At 45.9% G+C, this 23,315-nt stretch overlaps 1 protein-coding gene and 1 long non-coding RNA gene across 6 annotated transcripts in view; one reads left to right on the top strand and one right to left on the bottom strand.

Annotated features, from left to right (window-relative positions):
• LOC126985091 (afadin-like) overlaps window positions 1-23,315 on the bottom strand; it is a 135,833-nt gene that overhangs the window by 16,499 nt on the left and 96,019 nt on the right. For all 5 annotated transcript variants that reach the window (XM_050839539.1, XM_050839540.1, XM_050839536.1 and 2 more), the window contains one exon: window positions 1,976-2,041. In XM_050839539.1, coding sequence (XP_050695496.1) covers window positions 1,976-2,041 — 66 coding nt within the window. The remainder of the gene's footprint in view (window positions 1-1,975; window positions 2,042-23,315) is intronic.
• On the top strand, window positions 8,360-10,038 carry LOC126985095 (uncharacterized). The gene is made up of 3 exons (XR_007738292.1): window positions 8,360-8,637; window positions 8,908-9,096; window positions 9,151-10,038. It is a non-coding gene; the product is annotated as an uncharacterized LOC126985095 (long non-coding RNA).

Genomic DNA, 23,315 nt, shown 5'->3' with positions numbered 1-23,315 from the left:
AAGGGGAAACTCAGAGCAGGTATGTGGAGGCGGGGGAAAAGGGAGGAAAGGGGGGAGGACATATTAGCAAGAACGAGCACTCTGGTGGATCAAGGGAGGTGCAAGATAGCCTCAAGAATCTGGGGTCGTTCTTGCTGGCCAGATAACGGCTATACATATGAAGCACGGTTGCCAGATTATCGTACTCAGAGCCTCGTATTTACCAGTTGTTGGCCCAAAGCTATTGCCAAAAAACACTAATAATCAACCATTTAAACGATAACCATGCATGAAGGCAGTTATTTGGGAGATGAAAGCAGTTTTGGGTCGGAAATCGGCAAACATAAGAAGCAGAGTACGACAATCTGGCAACGTTGATGAGGAGCCGTGACAGGTAAGGGATGAGAGAAGGCAGGTAGGCAGGTGACGGAAGGACAGCAAGAGGTGAGGGGTCAAGGAGGGGACTGTCTAATGTTACTGGAGCCCCGAGGGAAGGAAGGACGCCTGGAAGGATTATATGATCGAGATGGAGGGAGGATAAACAAAAGGAGATGGAAAGGAGAATACAGTGAAGGATGGAATAGGAAGGGTGATACGGAAAAGGATATAGAGAGGAGGAAGGACGTCTGGAAGGATATGAAGGAGATGGAAGGTGAGAGGGAGGAAGGAGGATATGACAAAGGAGATGGAAAGGAGAATAGAGTGAAGGATGGAAGAGGAAGGGTGATACGAAAAAGGATATAGAGAGGAGGAAGGACGTCTGGAAGGATATGAAGGAGATGGAAGGTGAGAGGGAGGATGGACGCCTGAAAGGATAATATGAAGGAGATGGACGGCAAGAAGGATGTGAAGGAAGGAAGGATACTAAAAAAAAATGGATGGAGAAGGAGTAAAGGAAGGGAGGGAAAAACGAAGATGGAGAGGGAGGGAGTGAAGGGAGGACAATACGAATGAAAGGATAAAATGAGGGAGATGAAGGAATGAAGAAATGGAGAGATGGAAGGGGGGAGATGCAAGGAAGGAAGGAGGAGAGACGAATGGAAGAATAATATGAACAGGGAGATGAAGAGGAAGGAGGGAGGGAGGAAAATTTGAAGGATTATATAAAAGAAGAAATGAAGGATATGAGAAATGAAGGGAAAGAGAAATGAAGGGAAAGAGAAATGAAGGGAAAAGGGGAGAAGGAATTTTTCTGTCTTAATAAGTAATGCAACAGCTGAGAGAGAGAGAGAGAGAGAGAGAGAGAGAGAGAGAGAGAGAGAGAGAGAGAGAGAGAGAGAGAGAGACGACCAAAGGAAGGGAAGGAAGGGGTTAAAAGGATGGCGATGTGACCTGTACAAGCGTGTAGCGACATGACTCTCTCTCTCTCTCTCTCTCTCTGCATTGAATTTCAAATCACTACTTTATGCAAACAGGTGGAGAGAGAGAGAGAGAGAGAGAGAGAGAGAGAGAGAGAGAGAGAGAGAGAGAGAGAGAGAGAGAGAGAGAGAGAGAGAGAAATACACAGTTAAGAGTAGCGTTTAGTCGCCTTTAAATACCAAGGCCATAAGCCCCACGGCGAGGGATGGGAGGAGGAGAGAAGGAGGGGGAGGAGGAGGAGAGGGAGGAGGAGAAGAGGGAGGAGGAGGAAGGGGAGGGAGGAGGAGAGGCTACTAGGAGGCAAAACGCAATACCAAACAAAAACAAACAAAAAAATTACAACGTTGAGTAAGCTGATAAAAGAACCTTGAACTATCGGAGAGAGAGAGAGAGAGAGAGAGAGAGAGAGAGAGAGAGAGAGAGAGAGAGAGAGAGAGAGAGAGAGAGAGAGAGAGAGAGAGAGAGAGAGAGAGAGAGAGAGAGAGAGAGAGACACTCCTCCCGAAATTGACCTATCTTTCGGCCACTCCTCTAACTCTTTATAGGAGCAGTGAGTAGCGGGCTTTTTTTCACATTTGTTACCTTTTTTATGCCCTTGAACTGACTCCTTTGCTGGAAAAAAAGAAAGAAACACTCACCTGGTCCGCCGCTCCGCCAGGCACCACACTCTTGATGTAGATGCCAAGCTTGTCCTGGTTCACACCCTGCAGAGAAAGGAGAAGAGAATTAGTCCATAGTCAGGTCACGAGGCGCTATCACCACCTTGCACAAACCTAGGCGTATGCTTAACTAGCCAGGGAATAGGAAAATACATCGCTCGTAAGGAAGTAGCAGGAAGGTGAAGAAAAAAATGCTCGTAAATCTTGAAGAGGAAGTGCTCGAAGGGAAGTTATAGTTAGAGGGATAAAAAGTTGGTAATATTGAAAAGGTTAGAAGTTGGTAAAATTGAAAAGGCTAAAAGTTGGTAAAATTGAAAAGGATAAAAGTTGGTAAAATTGAAAAGGATTAAAGTTGGTAAAATTGAAAAGGATTAAAGTTGGTAAAATTGAAAAGGATTAAAGTTGGTAAAATTGAAAAGGATAAAAGTTGGTAAAATTGAAAAGGATAAAAGTTGGTAAAATTGAAAAGGATATAAGTAAGTAAAATTGAGGTTACGGTGAGGTTCATTTTCATTGTAAAGATAAGTATGACGTCAGATTTATTATTATCATTATTATTATTATTATTATTATTATTATTATTATTATTATTATTATTAACTATATCGAATACCCTAACCTAGAGTAACGGAACTACACACACACACACACACACACACACGCAAAAGAAAGTAAGACAACCCGGAGATGAGGTGAACAAGGAGCAGCATCGCAAGTGTACACTTTCTCTGACACACACACACACACACACACACGATGCACCCTGAGCGGCCCCGACCATTCCAGTGTTGCGTACCCTTCGCCACGCCCCCCCCACCCCCACCCCACCCGAAAACACTCCTTCCCTCTCCCTCTCCCTTCGCTTAACCCTCTCCCTTTCCACCCATGTACTCTCCCTTGTCTTTCCTCCCTTTTCCTTCACCCCTTTTCACCCCACTCCATCTCTCCCTTCGCTCAGTCCTCTTCCTTACCACATACTCTCCTCTCCCTTTGTCCCCCACTCCCTCTCCTCTCCTTTTCTTCCCTTTCCATATCCTTTTCACTCCTCCACCTTTCCTCCTCTTCCACTAATCCCTCTCCCTCTTCCACCTCCTCCCCCCTTTCTCTCCAACGCCCGTGACCACAACAGGAGCACGCGCGGGGCATCTGCTTTGCTTCCTGCCATTGTTTTTATTCTTTTCTTTGTATGGTGCCGCGTCTTCTATAGTTCCTGTCTCTAGTGGTGGTGGTGGGGGGGGGGGGGGGTGATGGTGCGTGTGGTGGTGCGTGTAATGGGTGGAGGAAGTGTTGCAAGGATGGCGTTAATGGAGCACTCAAGCTGTCTACATAACTCTTGCTATTTCGTTGTTTCTTTTCTGCAGCATCTTCTTCATCTTTCCTAATAACACCTCTTCCATGCACATCTTCCTTCCTCTTCCTTTCCTTCTCCTCGGTTTCTTCTGTGTATTTTCTCCTATCTCTTCTTCCTCATCCTCTCCTACTGTCTATTTTCTACCTCCACCTTATCTTCCTCCTCCTCCTTTCCTACTGTCTTTTCTACCTCCACCTTCTCTTCCTCCTCCTCCTTTCCTATTGTCTATTTTCTACCTCCACCTTCTCTTCCTCCCTCTTACTACCTCCTCTATCCCTCTTTCCCTCTCCTCCTCTTTCCACTCTTCCTCCTGTTACTATTGCCGCCAAGTACACCCTCTTACGGCCCCCTACTGTTACTATTACAACGTGTTAAAGGGGTGGGAAGGTGTGTAAAGCTTATTCAGAACCTTCAGAGTCACCGGAAACGCTTCTGTCATTATGCACTTCATTCTTCCCTTGCGTCATCTTCCTCCTCTGAATTTTTTGTGTATATTTTTTCCTATCTCCATCCTGCTTCTTTTTGTGCATGGCTCCTTTCTTTTTTTATCTTGGTTCTTCATTCTCAGCTACGCATCTTTCTTTCCTTGCAGCCTCCTTCTTTTTCCCTCCTCCTCCTCCTCCTTTTCTATTTCTTTTATTTCCCTTAACTTGCTTCTTTTCTTGCATGCTTTTTCTCCTTCTATCCTTCTCTTCATTTTCACCTATGGCCTATACTGTGCCCTCATTTTCTTTTGTCACCGCCTTCACTACCCTTCATCTTTTTCTTCTACTTCTCCTCCTCCTTTTCTATTTCTTTTATTTCCCCTCATTTGCTTCTTTTCTTGCATGCTTTTCTTTTGTCTTGTCCTCCTTCTATCCTCTTCCTTTTCCTTTGTTTTTACTTGTCCTCCTTCTATCCTTCTCTTCATTTTCACCTATGGCCTATACTGTGCCCTCATTTTCTTCTATCTCCACCATAAACACTTCTTTTTCTTCTCCTTTCTCCTCCTCCTCCTCCTCCATCATCAGCCCCCAGAACGCAGCCTCCCTCGCCACCCCGTTACGCGTGTAAGCCTCGGGATCACCTAAGTTGTTTTAAGCCGCTTGGCGAGGCTGTAAGGAAGGATCGAGGCGGCGGTGACCCCTAATCTGTGCCCCTGACCTTCCTCCTCCTCCTCCTCCTCCTGAAGCGCAGCCACTAGTTCCACCTCCTCCTCTTCCTCTTCCTCCTCCTCCTCCGCCGCCACCGCCGTCCTAACATACCAAACGCTCATAAAAGGATGATCATTGGACACACACAAAGGGGAGGAGAGAGAGAGAGAGAGAGAGAGAGAGAGAGAGAGAGAGAATAGAGGAGGTTAGCGCACAAAAGAAAGAAAAAAAATCAAATAAAGAACTGTAAAGAAGGAGAAAAAAAAGTAGAATCATAACAGTGAATGAGTGACAGGCGGAGAGAGAGAGAGAGAGAGAGAGAGAGAGAGAGAGAGAGAGAGAGAGAGAGAGAGAGAGAGAGAGAGAGAGAGAGAGAGAGAGAGAGAGAGAGAGAGAGAGAGAGAGAGAGAGAGAGAGAGAGAGAGAGAGAGGGGAGGGGGGGGGGGGAGATTGGACAGCCCGCCTTGTTCCCTGCCACAGCCCATTACCCGGAGGTCGTTTTGGTGACGGCTGCGTAACCTGAGCGGTGACGAGACGCGTTTGTCGGGTCAGCGGCGTGAAGTGGTGGACTCCTCTTGTTTTCCTTTTTTTTTTGTTTTTTTTTCTTTGTCAAATTTTCGTCCTCCTCCTCCTCTTACCGACGCAACACGGAGGGAAGGCAAAGGGAAAAGAGGAAGAGGAAGAAGAGCAGGAGGGTGGTGGGGGGGATGGAAGGCACTGGCTCCGGTAAGGGTGGTCGGCGGTCCCTGGGTTAAGTCTGTCGGTTGGTCGGTGGGTTGGTCACTTAGCCCCGGCCCATCACCTAACAGGGTTCCGCCATCACAAAGGTTCTGTTGGAAGCCTGTCAGCCAGTCTTCACGAGCAGGAGGAGGAGGAGGAGAGAGATGGGAAGGGGGATGGAGAGAGGAGGAGGAGGAGGAGGAGGAGGAACAAGAACAGGAACAAGAAGAATGATTTAAGACCAGGAACAAGAAAGAGAAAGGATGATGAAGAGCAAGAAGATGAAGAAGAAAGAAAACAAAAAGGAAGAAAAATAACAACAGAGGCGTAGGAGGAGGAGGAGGAGAAGCAGAAAAAAAAGAAAAAAAGAAGAAAACAAGAATAATGAGAAAAAGAAAAAAAAAACACCACCACCATCAATAACAACAAAAGGAGGATGAAAAAAAAGGGGGGGGGGGAGAGAGAGAGAGAGAGAGAGAGAGAGAGAGAGAGAGAGAGAGAGAGAGAGAGAGAGAGGAGGCCTAGCATGCAGGATTCTTACGGCCTTGGGAGAAAGTCGGCCTATATTGGCGTGCAGCGGAACAATGGAAGAGAGGACGCAACCCCCCACCCCCACCCCCCCTCTCTCTCTCTCTCTCTGGAGGTCAGGCGGCGCTGGCTCTCACCGCCACCTACATGCGGGTTGCCAACAGGTCAGCGGGCCAACCAGGATCCGTAGGCCGTTTTTTATACTTCCTTCTCTTCCTTAGTGTTTAATATTTCTTTTCTCCCTCCATTTTTTCACTTTCTTCCCTTCCGAAGACTTGAACCTTCCTTCCTTCTTTCCTTCCTAGTTTTGACCCTTCCTAAAACTTGAACCTTCCTTACTTCTCTTCCATAGACTTGAACCATCCTTCCTTCTTTCCTTCTAAGTTTTGACCCTTCCTTACTTCTCTTCCATAGACTTGAACCTTCCTTCCTTCCTTCCTTACTTCCCTTCTAGTTTCGACCCTTCCTAAGACTTGAACCTTCCTTACTTCTCTTCTATAGACTTGAACCTTCCTTACTTCTCTTCTATAGACTTGAACCTTCCTTACTTCTCTTCTATAGACTTGAACCTTCTTTCCTTCCTTCCCTTCACTAATCTTGAACCTTTATTCCTTTATTCCTTCCTTTCCTTCCTCAGTTTTGATCTTTTATTTTTTCCCTCCCTTCCTTTCTTTCTTTAGTCTTGAACCTTATTCCTTCCTTCTCTTCCTTTCCTTAGCTTTGAACCTTGATGCTTTCCTTCCCTTCCTTTCCTGAAACCTGAACCTTCCTTTCTTACTTCCCTTCCTTAGTTTTGAACCGATTACTATAGACATCTTTCCTCCTCCTCCTCCTCCTCCTCCTCCTCCTCCCTTTCTTCCTTCCTGCTTTCTTTCTCTATTTCCTTTCCTCATTCGTTCTAGTTTCTCTCTTTTTTTGCGCTGACTGTTACGTACATACGGGTTTTTTTCCTGCTCTTTGCTTGCTTTCTCTTTTTTTTTTGTCTCATATACGCTTTTGTTTCGTCCTTATTCCTATTTGCTTTTGTGCCTTGTTCCAGTGGGTTTTTTTCCTCCTCTTTGCTTGCTTCTTTTTCTTTTTTGTCTCATATACGGTACGCTTTTGTTTCTTCCTTATTCCAATTCGCTATTATGTCTTGTTCTATATTTTTTTCCCCCTCAAGACAGCGTTTACTTCACTCTAATGGACGATATTCCTCTTCTTTTTTTTTCCATTTTCTTCCTCCATCCTGCTTTCCCTATTTTTCGTTTTCTCCAATTTTCTCCTGTTTCTTCCCACTTTCTCTTTCACCACATCTGTCTTGTTTCTCTTCACTCTCTCCTTACTTTCCGTCTCCCTTTCTCCTGCTTTTTTTCTTTCTCTACATCTGCAGTTCCGTATATTTGTACTGCATTAGCTTTCTACTTCCACATGCTCTCTCTCTCTCTCTCTCTCTCTCTCTCTCTCTCTCTTCGATCTTCCAGTTTTCGTCTCTTCTTTTACGCCTCTTCCAAAACTTCCTTCTCATCACCCTCTTCCTTCTTTCCTTCATTTATTTTTGTTATTCATCGCTGTCCTCTTCTCCCTCACCCTATGTACTTCTCCCTCCATACACCCTCTTCGTTTTGGTTATCTCTTACTTTGTCTCCTCTTTTCCCATCTTCGAATTCAAATGCATCTACTTCCTTGCTTCTTCCTTCATTCCTCCCTTGGTAGCAGCGGGGATCATGTTTCTTAATGGTCCCTCCAAGCGAGAAAAATGAGAAAAAACACCCCTCACACAAACCATTTCAAAATATATATCAAAGCATTTGTGATCAGATTATGTATCATTTATTTTTTGGGGTTTATATCATGGCACAAATTTGGCTCGTCGCTGCTACACGATAAAGGCAGATTTGGCTCGTCGCTGCTACCGGGTTAACTTTCAATCCTTCTCAATATAACATTTTAACAAGCTTCAGGTCATAATTCTCAAACGCTTTCAGCTCTCACAACAAATATCTCCTTAGGCCACAACGGAGATAAGTCGGATTCTCAAGAGCGTTTTCACATTCATGGTGCAGCAGAACCCTTGTCAAACTGTCACCAGGGTCATGAAGGTCCATATTTTTTGACATTTTGGTCTCGAGGCACACATACATTTGACAAGTATTTCGTAGGAGCTTGGGGCATTTCCGGAGGTCGTTTCATGACCCTGGTGGTAGTCTGACTCTTCTTCTGTACCATGAGCCCACAGAAACGCATATTAGAACGCGACTGATCTCCTTTTTCGGCCTTTGGAATGGTTAATGTTAGAGGTGGAAGAGTCTAGCAATACCCCAGACAACAACCCATGGAAATACTGACACACCCTCTACGAAACCTTTAGCAAACGTGGGTGTGTCAGCCCCGAAATGTTAAGAAATATGGGTCCCCTCAATCACTATCCCCTTCCCACGCTCCCTCGTCCTATCTCTCGGCTAGCATCACTCTCCCCGCCGCACATTCCCACCAGACACCCCGAGTAGCTTCACGCATTAAGCAGATAAAAGCAACGCGGAGGATGAGGATTGGTTGGGTGGGTGGGTGAGGGCGTCAGCTGTATATCAGAGCGCCGTTATTTTTACATTACCGAGGCTGTGTGTGTGTGTGTGTGTGTGTGTGTGTGTGTGTGTGTGTGTGTGTGTGTGTGTGTGTGTGTGTGTTGGGTTGTCTAGGCACTCACACGGAAAGAAGTCAAAAGGGGAATGAGTATGTTAAAGGTTAGTAAAAGTGCGTTGAGTTGGATGTTAAAGAGGAATGAGTCTAAGGTGAAGAGTGAAGGAGAATGAGTGTATAAGGTAAGGAGCAATGAATAATGTATTGAGGTAAAGAGTGAAGGAGAATGTATTAAGGTAAGGAGTGAAGGAGAATGTATTAAGGTAAGGAGTGAAGGAGAATGTATTAAGGTAAGGAGTGAAGGAGAATATATTAAGGTAAGGAGTGAAGGAGAATGTATTAGGGTAAGGAGTGAAGGAGAATGTATTAAGGTGAGGAGTGAAGGAGAATGTATTAAGGTGAGGAGTGAAGGAGAATGTATTAAGGTGAGGAGTGAAGGAGAATGTATTAAGGTAAGGAGTGAAGGAGAATGTATTAGGGTAAGGAGTGAAGGAGAATGTATTAAGGTAAGGAGTGAAGGAGAATGTATTAAGGTAAGGAGTGAAGGAGAATATATTAAGGTAAGGAGTGAAGGAGAATGTATTAAGGTAAGGAGTGAAGGAGAATGTATTAAGGTAAGGAGTGAAGGAGAATGTATTAAGGTAAGGAGTGAAGGAGAATGTATTAAGGTAAGGAGTGAAGGAGAATGTATTAAGGTAAGGAGTGAAGGAGAATGTATTAAGGTAAGGAGTGAAGGAGAATGTATTAAGGTAAGGAGTGTAGGATAATGTATTAAGGTAAGGCGTGAAGGAGAATGTATTAAGGTAAGGAGTGAAGGAAAATGAGTATATTAAAGTAAGAAATAATGGAGAATGAGTCTATTAGGTAAAGAGTAAAGGAGAATGAGTGTATTTAGGTAAGGAGTAATGGAGAATGAGTCTATTAAGAAAGGTAGATGTGTGTTGAATTGTCCACACACTTACAATGAAAGAAGTCGATGGAGAATGAGATTATTAGGTTAAGTATCCGTGTAACATGGTATAATTAGCATATCATTAGGCCACTATTGAAATGCTGCTTACGAGGGATTAATTAACATATCAAGGAATAATTAAGCGGAAAGCAGGCAAAGGAGAATTAGTATAGCGTCAAGCATCTGGGCAACGCGGTATTATTTAGCATATCATTAGGCGCCAACAGTTCATCTCAAGTCCATATTCTCATCTAAACATTTCGGGGCTTCCTTACAGACCCACATTTGGTAGAGTTTTCGTAGAGGTTGTTGTGTTAGTACCTCCGCGGGCAGGTAGTTTTATGAGCCAAGGTTTCTTCAACACAGGAATGCGAGAAACACTAATGAGAACCCGATCAATCTTCTCTGTGGCCTTTGGAAATAACTGTTGTGAGATCCGAACGTGTCTGAGCATACTGGCCACACATACAAGTCACAGGTAACGAACAACAAAAGAACATCAACACGGGGCGGTATGCAGCACCCCAGCGCCTGCCAACCCTCGCGGCCTGAGCCAATCCGCGGAGGCGTCAAGGGTGTCTGCGTAACGGTGTGGATGACAACTTATCACACGCCCCCGTTGTTTAGGAAGAGGAGGAGGTGGAGGGTTAAAAGGAGGAGGAGGAAATGTGGAGCAGAAGGGGAGGAGGAGGTGATGGCGGAGAAGGAAGAGGCAAAATGAAGAGTAGAAGAAGAGGAAGAGGAGAAAAAGGAGGAGCAGAACGAGAACAAGGACGAGGAAGAAGAAGAGGCTGTGGTGACGAGGAGAAAAGACGATGATGATGAGAAAATAGAAAACGGGAAGAAGATACGAAGACGAAGGGAAAGAAGAGAAGGAAGGAAAGAGGATGACGATGAGGAAAACTAAAACAGGAAGATGAAAAGGCGAGGGAAAAAGAAGAGAAAGAAGAAGAGAGATGATGACGGCGAAACAGAAAACAGGAAATGGGGAAAAGAAGAAAAGAAAGGGAGGAAGAAAAGAGAGAAAAGGAAGAGGGTAATTGATTATCAGGTAGAAAAGGTGTACATTCTGTGGTTACATGAAAGGAGGGGATAGATGTGATTGTGAGGCGAGGTGAGGTGAGGTGGGGTGAGGCGGGGCAAAGGTGTGAGGGGGCAAGGGTGATGGGGGTGCCAGGAGGGGTGAGGGGGGCAAGGGGTCAGGGGTGAGGGTGTAATAATGAGAGAGAGAGAGATGCTATAATACCTTAAGTCTGTGGGTGTGAGTGTGAAGTGTGAAGTTTGCAAGTGACGGAGTGTGAAAGGGCGCCGGAGTGAGTGGGTGTGGAGGAGGAGGAGGAGGAGGAGGAGGAGGAAAAGGGGGGGGGGGGGGAAGGTGGACGTGACGTAGGTAGCAGCTTCCGGCGCGGGGGCAGAGAAGCGTGACGCAACAAAGGAGACCAGGTGTTGGGTGCTGTACCTGCCCCCTCCCCCTCACCTGCCCCACCTCAGACAATGCCCCATACCTTTACCCCCACCCCCCGCGCTCTGACCCGGCCCACCTTTACATTACATTGCCCCACCTTCCCCATCTACCGTGACCCCGCCCCGCCGTACCCCACCTCCCTTATCTTCTCCTGACCTCCCCGACCCTCACATGACACTTTCCCACTTCGCCACAGCCCCCTCATCAACCCCTCCTGTGAGGTGGGGCACCTCACATAGCAATGCCCCACCTTACCCATTATCCCCGAACCCACCCCAGCTCCACATAATACCACCCCGCCTTCCTCGTCTTCCACTCCTGCCGCCCCACACTCAGATATCGCTGCCCCGCCCCGCCCATCCTCCCTGCCTGCCTCTTCCTCTGTACCAGTTTTTGTTCCCCCGAGGCGCCGGCAGCCAGAGCAGTGCTGGAACAGATTTTAGGAGTGCTAGTGGGCTTCAGTCGGGTATGATGTTCCGTTGGGTTAGCGCAGGATGTGACTTTAAAATTGTCTTATCTACTACAACGCGCGGAGAATTGCCTTGTTTACTAATTGATCTTATATATGTTGCTTCGAGGAGTGACCTGCTGCATACCGTCGAATCACCGCCTTTTTTTTCTCGTTGATTTTGGATGTTGCTTTGAGGAGTGACTTTTTGCAACACTCACAGAGAATTACCTTGTTTTTTCTTATTGGTTTTGCATGTCGCTTCGAGGAGTGACCTGCAACATACCGCCGGATCACTGCCTTTTTCTTTCTCTTTGATTTTGCATGTCGCTTTGAGGAGTGACTTTCTGCAACACTGACAGAGAATTGTCTTGTTTTTTCTTATTGGTTTTGCATGTCGCTTCGAGGAGTGACCTGCAGCATACCGTCGAATCACCGCCTTTTTTTTCTCGTTGATTTTGCATGTCGCTTCGAGGAGTAACTTTCTGCAACACTGACTGAGAATTGTCTTGTTTTTTCTTATTGGTTTTGCATGTCGCTTCAAGGAGTGACATTACAGCAGTCAGAGAATTGGCTTATTTTCGCAGTCTTTTTTATGTCGCCTGGAGGGCTGACTTTATGCACCAGAGGATCAGAGAATTGACTCCTATTTCCCATTGGTTTTGTATACTAATGACATCTTTGATCCCGTTTTCTTATAGTGAATTAACTGTTTAAATCATCATACCCTTTGTCTATTAATTTTAGGTTAGGTTAGGTTAGGTGTTGTATAGTTTACCTGACAAGTTTTATGTGACTCTAATTGCTGTAGTTTAATTAAAAATAGATTAATAAGTCAAAAAATGTGATGTTTTTGTCCCCTTTTCCCCCATTTTACGGTGTATGAAGTAAATGAGATGAAGGAACGGTATAAGTAAATCATAAGTCGTTTTCAGTCTCTTTCACGGGGTTCGAGTGAAGGAAGTAAATGAAATGAACGAACAGAATAAAAAAATAAATCATCCATCATTTCCAGTTTATTTCATGGATTTTCTTTTCACTTATTTCTGCCCTTGAACTGTTTCCTTTACTATATCAAAAATCTGTCTTAGTAACGAAATAATAACTGGTGTAGAGGTTAGAAAAGTTTGCCTTAATTCCTACCATCTTTTCTACTTCTACACGCCAATATCCGACTCTCCCTTCCCGTCCGCTTTCCCGCTCACCACTATGTTCATCCCCCCCCCTCCATCCTACATTTGCCCCGCCCACAACACCTGTCCGGAAAGCAAGGGAAGGAGGGAGCGAGGGTGGGAGGGAAAGGAAGGAGGGAAGGGAAGGTATGACGGAGTGTGGCGGGTCGCGTGGCCTCTCCCCTTTCCTCCCTTCCCTCCCCCCTTCCTCTCCTTCCTTCAATTGTGTCTAGATACATAATACGTACATATATAAATACATACATACACACCACCCTCCTTCTACCGCATAACACACACACACACACACACACACACACACACACACAATACACACACAGCACATACCACAGCAGAACAATAGGGGAGGACAATTACATCCCATCATACAATTAACGCAGCACAATGACAACCCGATAATGATATGCCGCAAAATTACACTGGAACGTTTAAGTCATTACTACACACGATCCACACCCACACTTTCCCTTCCCCCATTTTTTCTTCTCCTACCCTCCTTTACCCCCCCCCCTTCCTCCCTCATCTATCATCTCTATCTATCAACGAGACCTTCCTTTACCTTACCTTCCTCTATCCCCCTCCTTTCCCTCCCCTTTTCTTTCTTTTTATAGTACATTTCTCATTACTATATATACCCACTTCACTACCAGCCCTCCCCTCACACACTTACCCACCAATACTCACTAACCCACCCACAAACGACCCCTCCCTCTCTCCTCCTTTCTCTTCAATCCCACCCTCTTCCCCCACTCTTCCTTCTGCTCCATTCCTCTTTGCCTCTTCCTCCGTCTCTCCACTCTTACCCAGCTCTCTTCCTTTTACACTCCATTCTCTCCTCACACTCCCCACTCCCTACACGTCATAAGGAACAATAGCAAACTCATTTCATCCATATATGCGGCCATTACATCGCGCAGGAAGGACTTATAGGGAAAGGAAGTCAGTAGTAGATATGCCACCAACAATTGCCCCACTACTGCGACTACAAGGCATTACCAGGAACCCCTCTTGCCAGCGTCATTAGGGAGAGTTGCGGGGTCGAAGTTCCTCGTCGCTTCTACTGACTGACGCGATTGGCTACCAGACGTGAGGTTGAGGGAAGAAAGTGATATACGAGGGTTAGGTTAGATTAGAGTGTGTTTCCTTTAATTGGTTTGTTGTGTTGTATTGTTTTGTTTTGTGTACTGAAGGGGATGTTAGAGTTTGTTAGACGAGTTGTAGAAGTGGTAGTAGTAGAAGTATTAGTATTAGTATTAGTAGTAGTAGTAGTGGTGGTGGTGGTGGTAGTAGTAGTAGTAGTAGTAGTAGTAGTAGTAAAAATAAAAAGTAAATGATAATAACGTAACTTTTGTAATAAGAAATAGGGTTGATTTTGCAATTTATACATATCAACCTCTCTCTCTCTCTCTCTCTCTCTCTCTCTCTCTCTCTCTCTCTCTCTCTCTCTCTCTCTCTCTCGGGAGGGGTAATGGCCACCACGTGAAAGGAAGCACAAAATTCACCCCTTCCTTCCTGCTCCCGTCACCCCAAATCACCTCCCTCCCTTTCCCTCCCTCCCTCCCGCTTCCATAATGCGTTACCCAAAGTTTCCTCTTCCCCCTCTCCTCCTCCCTCCTTCCTCCTCCTCCTCTTCCTCTCTCACCCTTCCAACACGCTACCCCAAACCTTTCCTTTCTACATTTCTCCTACTCCTTCTATTTATTATTTTTTTTCTCTTACTCTCTCCCATTTCTTGTTCTGCATCCTTCTTCTCCTCTGCTCCTCCTCCTCCTCCTCCTCCTCCTCCTTCTATCTTACCCTTTTTATATACTACCCAAACCTATCCTTCCCTTTCCTCCTCCTTTCCTTCTATCTCCTCTCTTTGTTTCCAGTTTTGCATCTCTCTTCCTCCTCCTTTCTTCTTTCTCTTCTTCCTCCTCTCTCGCTCTTCTGATACGCTATTTAAACCTTTTCCTTCCTTTTCTTCTTCTTTTCACCTTCTTATATATATTTTCCTCCCTGTTTTCTTCTCCCGTTTCCAGTCCTAACCCTTTCTCCTCCTCTTGTCTTCCTTTCCCCCTCCTCCTTTCTTCTTTCTCTTCTCTCACTTCTGACACGCTATCCAAACCTTTTCCTTTTCTTTCTTCTTTTTACCTTCTTATATACATTTTCCTCCCTGTTTTCTTCTCCCGTTTCCAGTTCTAACCCTTTCTCCTCCTCTTGTCTTCCTTTCCCCCTCTTCCTCCTCCTCCTTTCTTCTTTCTCTTCTCTCACTCTTCTGACACGCTATCCAAACCTTTTCCTTTTCTTTCTTCTTTTCATTTTCTTATATACATTTTCCTTCCTGTTTTCTTCTCCCGTTTCCAGTTCTAACCCTTTCTCCTCCTCTCTTCCTTTCCTTCGTCCCCTTCCTCCTCCTCCTCTTCCCCTTAAATCTCATCACCGCAATCCTCTTATCTTCCTCCTCCTCTTTTGCCTCCCACAGAGCTCCGCCAACAAGTCTCTTCCCTCGCCCCTCCTTCCTCCTCCTCCTCCTTCCTTTCAAGCCTTCTTCGATCCCATTACCACAACCTTCCTTTATCCTCTTTTACCCCTCTCCAATCCTCCTCCTCATCCTCTGCGGTTTCCTCTTCAAGTCTCTCTCCTCTTCCTCTTCTTTTTTTATATTTCCTGCACCTCGCGTTTTACCTCCTCTTTATTGCTCTTTTTTCCCCCTCCGTCTTCTCCAAAACTCCCTCCTCCACTTCTACCTCCTGTCTCTTTTTCCTCCACGTCTTGTCCCTCCTCCTCTCTTCCCTTCTTCTCCCTCATCCATTTTTCTTCTCTTTCACTCTACCTCTTCTTTATTCCTCTTTCCTCCATCCCTTCTCCCTCATCAATCATTACCTCCCTTCCCTTCTTCTTCTCTCCCATCTATCCTTCCTCTTCCTCTTCTTTATTCCTTTTTCCCTCACCCCTTCCTTTCTCTCTCCTTCCTCCACTTGCCTCTCATCACTCATTCCCTCCCTTCCCTTCTCTCTCATCTATCTCCTTCACTTCTCCCTCTCCTTGCCTCCCTTCCTCCTGTTCTCTCTCCCTCTCGTCCGGCTGTCTCCTCTCCTCTAAACACCCTCATTTACCTCCGTTTCCTCCATCTGGTTCTCTTCCTCTCCCTCCCTCCCTCCCTTCCTCTCCTTCCTCCCTCCTAAAACAGTATTGATGGTCACGGAAATTGTAATGGAGGAGGAGGAGGAGGAGGAAATTTTGTATAATGTCCTCTCTCTCTCTCTCTCTCTCTCTCTCTCTCTCTCTCTCTCTCTCTCCTTGCCAGGAGAGAGAGAGAGAAGGAGGGAGGAAAAAAAGTGAAATTAACGACGACAGAAAAAGATAAGATAAAGAAAACTCTCTCTCTCTCTCTCTCTCTCTCTCTCTCTCTCTCTCTCTCTCTCTCTCTCTCTCTCTCTCTCTCTCTCACCGGGACCCGAAAAAGGAAAACCTATGACCTTAATCCTGCCCCGCTACAGTTACCTCCTCCTCCTCCTCCCCTTCCCCCTCCTCCTCCACCTCGTCCTCCTCCACCTCCTCCTCCTCCTCCCACATGGCTACAACACAACATTTCTCACCTCTGTTCTTTCCTTCCCTCGTTTTTACCTTCACACGTGGAGTATGAAGTCATTCCTCTTCTCTCCTCCTCCTCCTCTTCTTCTTCCTTCTTTCACCTCCTCCTCCTCCTCCTCCTCTTCCTTCTTTCACCTCCTCCTCCTCCTCCTCTTCTTCCTTCTTTCACCTCCTCCTCCTCCTCTTCCTTCTTTCACCTCCTCCTCCTCCTCTTCTTCCTTCTTTCACCTCCTCCTCATGCACATTGGGTCCCAAAATAGTAACCACACATACATCATGAATGGGAGACCTCTGCAAGCGATGCAGGAGGAAAAGGATCTTGGAGTCACTATCAGCAGTGACCTGAAACACGCGAATCACTGTAAAAAAGCATACAACAAGGCCAACATTATGCTCGGGTTCATAGCGAGGAACTTCGAGTGTAAAACACCAGACGTGATGCTATCCTTGTATAATTCCATGGTAAGACCGCACCTCGAGTATGCAGTGCAGTTCTGGTCTCCCAATTACAGAAAGGACATTGCTTTACTGGAAAGGATTCAACGACGCGCCACAAAGATGATTCCAACCTTCAGGGCTCAACCGTACGAGGAACGACTCAAGCGACTCAATCTCTTTACATTGGAGAAAAGACGCCTACGAGGGGATATGATTCAAGTCTTCAAGTATCTAAAAAAGTTCAATAACGTCGATTACTCCAAATTCTTTGAACTGCAAACCAACTCAAGAATAGAAATAACGGTTTACCCATTCAGTCGAGTCGATGTAACACAGACATTGGAAGGAGTTTCTTTTCAAACCGAGTCATCCGCCACTGGAACAATCTTCCCTCAGAAGTAGTAAATGCGAATACCATCAACTCCTTCAAATATAGAATCGACCGTCATTTCGCTGCGTCAGGAGTAAACTGAATAACGAGGGGCTTCAACTGCATCTGCTCACCAAGCCCCAAGTGGCGGTCGAGCAGATTAAACCACCCAAGCGGGCGACCTCGTAATGAGCCAATAGGCTTTCTGTTACCTGCATTTCCATGTTTCCATGTTTCCTCTTCCTTCTTTCACCTCCTCCTCCTCCTCCTACATGTTAAAGTCCTTCATTCTTTCTTCTCTTCGTTTTCTTTCTTTTATTTCCCTTTCGTCTCCTCCTCCTCCTCCTCCTCCTCCTCCTCCATATCTTCCTCTTCTTCCTTCTATTTCATTCTTCCGTCACCTCATTTTTTACCCCTTTCTCTTCCTTCCATTTTTCTTAGCTAGTCTTCCCTTTTCTCCCTTCGTCTCCTTTTCACTCCCTTTTCGTCCCCTCTTCCTTCTCCTTCATCTTTTTCTCCTGTTACATAACCGTCGACACCTCATTCTGAAGTGGCTCCCTCCTCCTCTTCCTTCTCCTTCTCCTCCTCTTCCTCTCACTCCTTCCACCATCTCCTTTCCTTAAATTTGCTCCCTCCTCCACCTCCCTTCCCATTCTTCCCTCTTCATTCTCCTTCATCTTTTTCTCTTGTTAAATAACCTTCGACACCTCATTTTGAAGCGCCTCCCTCCCTCCTCCTACTCCTCCTCCTTTTCCTTTCACTCCTTCCACCATCTCCCTTCGGTAAAATGCTCTCCCTCCTTCACCTCCCTTCCCATTCCTCCCTCCTTCATCTCTTTCTCTTTCTCATAGTTCTCCTCCTCTACGTTACCATGCCTTCTTCCATCTACTCTACTCCTCCTTCCTTCTTCCTCCTCCGACCCTTCCCTCTACTCCACTCCGCTTAGCATCTTCCTTCTTCCTCCTCCGACCCTTCCCTCTACTCCACTCCTCTAAGCCTCTTCCTTCCTTCCTCCTCCTCCGACCCTTCCCTCTACTCCACTCCTCTAAGCCTCTTCCTTCCTTCCTCCTCCTCCGACCCTTCCCTCTACTCCACTCCTCTAAGCCTCTTCCTTCCTTCCTCCTCCTCCGACCCTTCCCTCTACTCCACTCCTCTTAGCCTCTTCCTTCCTTCTTTCTCCTCCACTCTACTCCACTCCTCTGAACCTCCACTTCCTCCTGCCTTGCCCTCCCCACACTCGCGCCTCAGGTCACGACCCTCTCGAGCGCCGGCTGGGCACGATGACGTCATGCCACGCCCATGCCCTGACCCCCTCTCCCATCCCCCACACCCACACCTGGGACACGCGGGGCTGGGCATTACGGGACACGGGGTTGAGAAGGAGGAGGAGGAGGAGGAGGAGAACAGGATGAGGGTGAGTATTATTAAGGGAGGAACCGGAGGAAGAGAGAGCTGGAGGAAGAGGGGGCGAGAAAGGGACAAAGAAAGGGAGATAAGGAGAGGGAGGGGACGAAGACGGGGCGAGAAAGAGACAAAGAAAGGGAGATAAGGAGAGGGAGGGGACGAAGAGACGGGGAGATGAAAGGAGGAAAATAATGGAGATTGAAAGAACGGAACAAGGTGGGAATTAAGATGATGAGGGAAGGAAGAGAAAGGGATAAAGGTGGGGAGATAAGAAGAGGGGGAGAACAAAAGAACAGTAGAGAGATGAAGGGAGGGAAAGAAAGGGATAAAGGTGGGGAGATAAGAAGAGGGAGAGAACAAAAGAAAAAGTAGGGAGATGAAGATGAAGGGAGGGAAAGAACGAGAGATGATATGAGTTAAGAATGAAAAGACAGAAGAAAAATGAAAAGGAAAAAAAAAAGAACAAGATGGAAATAGAGGAAATGATGAAGGAAGGAAAAGAATGAAGATAATGGGTGTTGACTAAGGAGAATGAGAACAGAACACGGTGGAGATGAGGAAGATGATGAGGGGAAGAAAGAGAAACGGAAAATGATGATAGGTGTTAATGAAGAAGAAAAAACAGAGTAGAATGGAGATGAGGGAGAGATAGAGAGAAGGATATCAAGACACGGGGAGATGAGGAGGTGAAGAGAGGAAGAGAATGGGGGAGATGAGTAGAATAAAGGGACAGCAGTGGAGATGAGGAGGCTGGGAGATGAGATGATAGGGGTGGGGAGAAGAAGAGAAGGTGGTGAGGTGGTGGGGATCAGAGATGCTGGTTATTAAAGGGAAGAAGTGGAGGTGAGGAGGAGGAGGAGGAGACCAAAGGAAGAGGAACAGGATGATCTTTCTTGGTAATCCTTGCTAAAAATACTTCGCACGTCTCTCTCTCTCTCTCTCTCTCTCTCTCTCTCTCTCTCTCTCTCTCTCTCTCTCTCTCTCTCTCTCTCTCTCTCTCTCTCTCTCTCTCTCTCATAGCCGGTCCATCCACCACTATCACTAACACCACCGCCCACACGCACGCCCACGACACACACACACACACACACACATGACTAACGAGGGCCTCAGCATCGCCACAAACAAGCTCTTCTTTACATTCATCCTGCGAACCAATCAAGAACCAGGATCTAAATACGCCTTTATGATTGGCTGAGAGGAAGGAGTAAGAGGAGGAGGAGGAATGAAAGGAGGGGGAGGAAGAGGAGGAGGAGGAGAAAAAGAAGAAGAATGCGAGGAAACCAAATGAAGGCGAACAGGATTACGAAGAAGAGAAACAAAGGAAAGAAAAAGAAAAGAAAACGAAGAAGAAATACCACAAAAAAAACTAATAATAAATCTACAGAGGTGAGGAGGAGGAGGAGAAGACGCCAAGAGGAGGAAGAGGACGATAAGGAGAGGAGGAGGAGGAGGAGGGAGAATGGAGTGAGAGGAGGAGGAGGAGGGAGCATGCAACAATTGCCTTACCCCGCTGCAGGAAGGAAGGAAGGAAGGGAGGGCAAGAAGCAAGCACTCAGGCGGCCCTCGTACCAGTCGCCACACCCAGCCCGGCGCATTGCAAGGGGGGCAGCTGACCCGAGGAGGCTGAGGCCAAAGGGACACGCGAGGAAGAGCAGGCGAGGAGAACACAGACAGGGGAGGCCAAACCATGCAGAACAGGAAGAGGAAAAAGGTATGAGATGAAAATTAACAGAACCAAGATAAGTTAATGGCACAAGAAGATAAGAAATAAGAAGAGGGCAGAAGAAGGGCAAGAACAGGCAAGGAGAACACAGATAGAGGAGGCCAAACCATGCAGAACAGGAAGAGGAAAATGGTATGAGATGAAAATTAACAGAACCAAGATAAGTTAATGGCACAAGAGGATAAGAAAAAAGAAGAGTGCAGAAGAAGGGCAAGAACACAGACAGAGGAAGCCACGCCATGCAGAACAACAGATGGACAGGAAGGAGAAAAACGAAATACACACAATCAAGATAAATGAATGAAATGAAGACAAAGGAGAGAGGACTATAGAACGAAGAGAAGAAAACATTAACAAGAGCAAGAAAAGGAGAAAGAAATACACAGAGAAAGCCAGACGATGCAGAACGGAAAAGGACGAAGGAATAAGGAAAAATGCACAAGACCAAGAGAAATTAATGGCATAAGAAAACAAAGAAAAAGAGATTATTACTGAAAACGCAAAACAAGAACAGGCGAAAAGATACACCGAAAGAGAAAGAAACTATACACAAGAGGAAATTAGAGGAAGCAAAACAGAATGAAGAGGAAAGAGGAAAAAAACGATAGGACCAAGAGATAAGGAGGGAGCAGAAGGAAGATCACAAAATAACCTAACAAAAAGAAGATACATATATGCACAAAAGAAAAAAAAATAGACGAAATATGACATTGAGATGAACGTAATGAACAAGGGGAAGAAAAGGAGGAAGAGGACACTAGCGGGAAGTCCAATTAACCCTATGAGTCAGGATACAGTGAACAGCAAGAACGATGAAGAAGAAAGATAATCAGAAGCGAGAGGGAAGATTAGAAGAAGGAGAACAGAATGAGGCACAGACGATTATTAACAACAGAAGGAAGGAAAATTAATACAACTAGATGAAGCGAAGAATGAGGAAGAATTTTAACGAGAGGAGGAACAGCAGTGAGATAAGTGACAGCCATAAAAACAAATGAAGCAGAACAGGATGATGACAGCAAAAAGAAAAGAAAGAAAAGAAAAAGCAATATATGAAGCCACAGAAATGCAACCACAAGAAAACAACACGACGAAGCAGAACAAGATGAGGAAGGAAAGGAATAAGACTTGAGGAAACAACAAAAAATGAAAGGAAAGCAAAGTTGGAGGAAGAAAAACAATGGACTAAAAAGAAGATGAAGAAAGGAGAACAAGAAGAATAAGACGTACAAGACAAAGACAAAAGCATGATGGAATGGAACACAGGAAAAACGGACAGAGGAAGGAAGTGAACCATAAGGGGGAAAAAATGAGGTAATAGAAAGTGGAACAAAAATGGAACACACAAAGACCAAAAGGAGAAGAAATAAGTGAAACAAGAGGAACAAAAGGAACGACCACAGAAACAAGATGAGGAACGAGAGAGCAATAACAATGAGGAACAAAAAGAAGAGAAACGCAGAGGAGGAGGAGGAGGAGGAGGAGGAGGAGGGGAGGAGGAGACTAGCTGGATGAGAGACCAATACAACACGCACAGGTGAAGAGATGCTGCCTTGGCGTACACACACACACACACACACACACACACACACACACACACACACACACTTAAGCTGGGCACTTGAGGTATGTGAGATGCTGGTGATGGTTTAGTCTACACACACACGCACACACACACACACACACACACACACACACACACACACACACACACACACACACACAACGCTTTCCTATCTTCGTCCGGGCATCCTCTTACCTTCTCCTCTTACTCTTCATCTCCTCCTCCTCTTCACACACACACACACACACACACACACACACACACACACACACACACACACACACACACACACACACACACACACACACACGTTTTCGCCAGCACCGTTGTCTTGTGTATTGCAGCCTTGCACCTTACCGACGCCCCGCCCGTGTGTGTGTGTGTGTGTGTGTGTGTGTGTGCGTGTAACCAGCAAGACCAGTTATGGCCCTTGGCTTGACCCTCTGCCTTGACCGCGTTCACCTGTACACACACACACCCACACCCACACACACACACACACACACACACACACACACACACACACACACACCTGCAAGTAAACTCTCATTTCTAAATCCGTCTCTCCCCCCTCTCTCTCTCTCTCTCTCTCTCTTGGTGTGTCTCGCCTTTCAAGCAATTTCCTTTTTTCTTCTTTTCTTTCATCGCGAACAAAAATTCAATTACCCACAACAAGATACATTTTGGCGTCCCCCGATTCCTTTGTTTTCCGGACGACGCGAAGTTCAAGAGCGGAGAAAAAGAAGAAAAAGAAAAAAAGTAAAAGAAGAAATTATGATGACTGGACAATAAGCAGAGGTAAAAATGTAAAATAATTATCAAAAGGAAGACTGAAGGGAAGAAAAAGTAGTAGAAGTAAATGAGATGAGGAGGAAGAAGCGTGGACGAGCAAACAGCAGAAAGCATGTTGGCTCACCACGAGGCTGCCTGCGTAAGTGACCTAATCGATCCCTCAGCCACATGAGTGACCTGCGGGAGGATTAAAGGACTCATGGACGTAGTATGTGCGGGTACGTTCAATTTACCCCTGACGCAGCAAAGTGACGAGCAATGCGGTTTTTAAACATGAACAAGAGGAAGACAAATAAGAGAAGTGGAGGAATACAAGAGAAAGGAAGAATATTCAATACAAAAACAACACCTGACAAAAATAAAGACGCAGCAAAGTGACGAGCAATGCGGTTTTTAAACATGAACAAGAGGAAGACAAATAAGGGAAGAAGTGGAGGAATACAAGAGAAAGGAAGAATATTCAACACAAAAACAACAGCTGACAAAAATAAAGACGCAACGAAGTGACGAACAATGCGGTTTTTAAACATGAACAAGAGGAAGACAAATAGGGGAAAAAAGTGGAGGAATATAAGAGAAGGAATATTCAACACAAAAACAACAGCTGACAAAAAAGAGGATAAAAACAAAATCAACGTGAACTAGAATAAAACAACAATAACAACAACGAGGCAACAGGTGGTGGTGGCGGTGGCGGTGACAGACAGACAAAACACTCCAACACAAGGTCCCTTTCAGTTCCATTTAAATTCAGACTGATAATGAGGGAGTGTTATGCGGGAGGGAGGGAGAGAGGGAGCGAGGAAGGAAGGGTGGAGGAGTAGAAGGGGGATGATGAAGGCCACAGAAGAGGAGGAGGAGAAGGAGGAGGAAGATGGGAGGAGCAGGAGAGGGAAACAATGCAATCGACATCCGTGAGTAGGAAATCCCCTCCTCCTCCTCTTCCTTCACCCTTTCCTCCTCCTCCTCCTCCTCTTCCTTCACCCTTTTCTCCTCCTCCTCCTCCTCTTCCTTCACCCTTTCCTCCTCCTCCTCCTCCT

Source organism: Eriocheir sinensis, chromosome 58 (genome assembly GCF_024679095.1).
Source record: "Eriocheir sinensis breed Jianghai 21 chromosome 58, ASM2467909v1, whole genome shotgun sequence".
NCBI lineage: Eukaryota > Metazoa > Arthropoda > Malacostraca > Decapoda > Varunidae > Eriocheir > Eriocheir sinensis.
The sequence above is the reverse complement of the archived record's forward strand: the minus strand, read 5'-3'. Positions and strand labels throughout refer to the sequence as shown.